This window comes from Sciurus carolinensis, chromosome 11 (assembly GCF_902686445.1).
Source record: "Sciurus carolinensis chromosome 11, mSciCar1.2, whole genome shotgun sequence".
Classification (NCBI taxonomy): domain Eukaryota; kingdom Metazoa; phylum Chordata; class Mammalia; order Rodentia; family Sciuridae; genus Sciurus; species Sciurus carolinensis.
The window spans coordinates 26,936,127-26,940,656 of NC_062223.1; the positions used below are offsets into that span (position 1 = coordinate 26,936,127).

At 36.7% G+C, this 4,530-nt stretch overlaps 1 protein-coding gene across 1 annotated transcript; it reads left to right on the top strand.

Annotated features, from left to right (window-relative positions):
- Window positions 1–3,040: 3,040 nt before the first annotated feature.
- On the top strand, window positions 3,041–3,952 carry LOC124959314 (olfactory receptor 4C12-like). Its single transcript, XM_047517847.1, has one exon. The coding sequence runs from the start codon at window positions 3,041–3,043 to the stop codon at window positions 3,950–3,952; it is 912 nt and encodes a 303-aa protein (XP_047373803.1).
- The last annotated feature ends 578 nt before the right edge of the window (window positions 3,953–4,530 follow it).

Below are 4,530 nucleotides of genomic sequence, written 5' to 3' on the forward strand. Positions count from 1 at the left end.
TGCATGGACATAGAGCACCATGTCTGTTGTTATAGAGCTTATCACTCTTTTATTTTTATTTATTTATTATTTTTTGCAGAGCTGGGGATTGAACCCAGGACCTCATGCTTATCAGGCAAGCACTCTATCACTAAGCTACATTCCAGCCCAACTACTCTTTTTTTTTTTTTTTTTTTAATAGTTGAATTATTGCATCGCATCCTGAGTCCAGAGTCACTATTTGGGCTTTGATGGCAGACTTTTTTAATTTAAATATTAGTTCTGCCCCCTACACACTTTTAATATTTGGCAAATTAAATTCTTAGTGCCTCAGTCTTCTCATCTGTGAAATAGGAAAGATAGTAAAAGAATATTTGTTAAAAAAGAAAAAGATAAATCACTCAGATTCTAACTGCAGCCTGATGGATCATTCCAGTCCCTCAGATGAAGTCAAACTTTTATCAAAAGGTCTTTCACTAGCAGAGAGACAGTAGAAGGATGGGTGAGTGATCCACCTTTTGGTAAAGGCTCTTAAAAAGTGCTCTTCCTTTGGGAAAATAGTGTCAGGGGAGTTGCCCACTTGTATAAAATTCGTGTACCTGAACTGGGAGAATCTAAGGACTTCAGCAGGCCAGGAAGTGAGCATTTCTGGGCAGAACTTATCTCAAAGGTACTGCCTCTACCAGGCAGTCCAGAGAGAACAGTGTTGGGAGAAGGAAACCTGAGTCCCAAATGCTAAAATATGTGGCTCTGCACCAGGCCATGATGCTTAAAAAAACACTTGTAAGAACCAGTTTCAGGAGATTTCTCATCCAAGGGACTTTTTATTAGTTCCTGGTGTTAGATAATTGGATTTGCTTTCCCAGCTTTGGCAATGACCACCTAGTTCTTAGGGCAAAACTCAAGGCTGTGAGCTCAAGTTCTACACAAAAATCATGAAAACTCTAAGATTTCTATGAGTCCCATAGAAACGGGAATGGACCACACCTGGTGAAACCACGTCACTCCCTTCAAAATCCAGATTCCACTTAAACATGAAGTCAACGTGTCTGATTTATTATCAGAACAAGTTGAGGCCAAATTGAGAAGTTCCAGAGGTAAAGGATTGGGGTGACCCTCGGTAAGTAGCAGAACAATACTTTTCTTTTATATTTTCCTTTAGGCTTTTCTTTTCTGGAAATGCTGATTTTATTTTTTACAATAAATTATTCTGCACATACTTCTTAATGAAGCAAATTCTAATACAGTCTACTTTAAGTATTTTTGGGTCTGCAAAGAACCCACTGATAAAAAGTTAGCTGTTCATAATTCTAATATTAAGTTGTGCAAAAAAAAATGAGCCCCTTTTAGTAGTTTTCATCTATGAAACCAGAACAATCTATGACATTTATACACCAGCAATTTCTTTCTGATACTAATCCTGAAAGCCACAGTTAGCAAGTAAATTTGATAAAATCTTTAGATTTATTTAACTTTTAATCCAAATTTTGGATTTCAAATGAACACTTCTTCGAAATTTGGTGACACATCTACATAAAAATGCATCTTCCCTACACAACTTTATGTCCATCTTTCTCTTCTTATTCTTCTTTCTCTTTCCTCCTCACTTTGCTCCACCTTTTCTCCTTCTTCTCCTTCCTCTCTTATTTTCTTTCCTTTGTTTTCTCCACTCCTTCCTCTTTTATGCTCCTTCTTTATACATACCCTTTCTTGCACTCTCTTTAAATGTTTGGTAACTTCTAATATTGGGATCACCATAGATACAGAGATGAATCGACTAAGCATTTATCTGAATAGTGACCTAGGTTTAATGTTTTCTGGAATCTCCACACTCAGTCATAAAAGAGTCAAATTTGGAAGGATTATATCTTCTATGTTTTGGCAGATGGCTTTAGCAAATAAATTAATGAAATGAATGAGCAACTACTCCTACAAAGTGAGAAAACAAAATGAACAATAATTCAATTTCTATGCTAAGGATACTTTTCCTTCTTTCTCTTTTTATTTGTTTTATTCTTTATTTTTGACATGTGTCCTTATCTCTCTTGTTCCATTCACTTGGGCGGCTATTCTTTCAGATTCTTTGCCTTTCAAAAATGTTCAGTGACAATTTTTAGTTTTATTTAGGGATACTTCCATGAGAACAGTAATTCATACAACAACAATAGCACTACATTGAAAGTGATTTTAATCTTTATAACAGTCCTAAACACAGGTAAGGTACATTTACCTCTAGATTAATAGAAAAACATGAAACACAGAGCTATAAAGTACATATTATGTTGTTAGCAATGGTTAGATTCAGGACTCCAAAATGTCTGGATTTTAAACTGATTTCTCTTTCTTTGACTTTAATGTATTACTATTTTCTTCCTCTTGTTTTCTTTCTTCCATTTTAATTCCCCTTTGCCTCTTTTCTTCTTCTCTCAGTAAATATTTTATGAATGTTTACATTTTGGCCAGCACTAGGAATACCAAAAAGTGAGTTTCATTGTGGTGAGAGAGGACTTTAGCCTTCAAGGACTCAAAGTTTGAACACAGACAGAGGAGCATGTACAATTCCTGGGCTTGGACAAACACAGTAGCACCATTGAAGTACTGAAGAAGGTGAGAAGCTGCTGGTGGCGAAGTAGGAAAAAGGATAACTCATAAAGGATCTATGTGTGTACCTCAGTTGTTTTTGTAGGACTGAAATTTAGTACAACATTTTTTTTCTGGTAAGTATATCTGCCTGCTCTGTTAAAGCCACATCACTGACTGGCTCTTGAAACATGAGGCATAGTATTTTTTTTCTATCTTATTTTTTAAAAAAACTACACAATTGTCTTTACTACAGAAGATTCAAAGACATCAGGAAAGTATAAAGAACAAAATAAATACACCTACATTATCGTTTGGAGAAATGGTTAACATGGTTTTGTGCTTGTTCTTCCTACATGATAGACTAGAAAACAATAAGGCAGCTGTGGACTTATTTATTCACTAAGTGAAAATCCTTTTATTGAGAAGGAATCTGGCTTTCTATTTTTCAGGATGGTCACCTGCAACATAAACTGAATTCATGGTGAGGATGAATAATGTGACGGAGTTCATCCTTTTGGGTTTGACCCCAAATATGGAGCTTCAGAAATTTTCTTTTGTTGTCTTTTTAACTGTCTACTTGGTCACCTTGGCAGGAAACCTGCTCATCATGGTCACCATCAGCACCAGCAGGGCCCTCAGGACTCCCATGTACTTCTTCCTGACTTACCTGTCCCTGATAGATGGCTGCTGTTTATCATCTATGATTCCTAAAATGCTAGCTGACTCTCTTTCTGTGAACAAAACCATCTCTTTTTGTGGATGCATGGCACAAGTCTTTGCTGAGCATCTCTTTGGGGCTGCTGAAATTATTCTTCTCACAGTGGTGGCCTATGACCGCTATGTAGCCATCTGTAAACCCCTGCACTACAGGGTCATCATGAACCACCAGGTGTGCAGCCTTCTGGTGGGGGTGGCCTGGGCCAGAGGCTTTGTCCATGCAACCATTCAGATCCTCTTCACGGTCTGGCTACCTTTCTGCGGCCCCAACGTCATAGACCACTTTATGTGTGACTTGAATCCTTTGTTGAAACTTGTCTGCATGGACACCCGTACCCTCGGGCTTTTTGTTGCTGCCAACAGTGGGTTCATCTGCCTATTAAACTTTCTCCTCCTGATTGTCTCTTATGCGGTCATCCTATATACTCTGAAGTCTCACAGCTTGGAGGGAAGGCGTAAGGCCCTCTCCACCTGTGTCTCTCACATCACCATAGTTATCTTATTCTTCGTGCCCTGCATATTTGTGTATCTGCGCCCAGTGACTACCTTCCCCACTGATAAAGCTGTGGCTGTGTTTTATACAATGATAACTCCTATGTTAAACCCTTTAATCTACACTCTCAGGAATGCAGAGGTGAAAAATGCTATGAAGAAACTCTGGGTCAAAAGTTAATTTTAGTGAAGAAACAATCACAAAATGTAAAATTATTTTATTCTTCAACTACTTAAGAGAAAAGACTAAAATATTTAAGAGTGTAAGCTATGCGATGAATACATGAAAGGATGATATTGTTGGTATATAAACCTTTTGAATAAAGACTCAGGTACTATATTATTTTTATTATAAAAATATTCCATTCAGATTAATTTATTGTCTGTAATCAAAATTTTGTGTCAGAGTTAGTTAGGATTCTTGTTGAAGTGCACATTTCCAGGATATAGCTCTAGAAATATAGTAGGACTGTTATTGGATAGGCATACGTGCATTTTAAATAAATTATCCAGATTTTAAACAAGTGATCTATATGCATATCTCAAGCCATATTGGTATAAGTTATGCTTGCAAACTTATCCTGTTAATGAATCACCTTACTACAACAGTTCCTGGAAAGTATCTTGCATTGCAGAAACTATGAGAATTATGAACTCTCAATTCTTTATAAATCATGCAATGCATACTTATTGTTTTTGTGATTTCATAGGAAAAATGAAGTATTCTGGGAACACAGAAAGGTTGTGAATATTTATTCT

Coding starts and splice junctions, on each gene's coding strand:
- LOC124959314 (XM_047517847.1), top strand. CDS start 3,041: ATGGTGAGGATGAATAATGTGACGGAGTTCATCCTTTTGGGTTTGACC.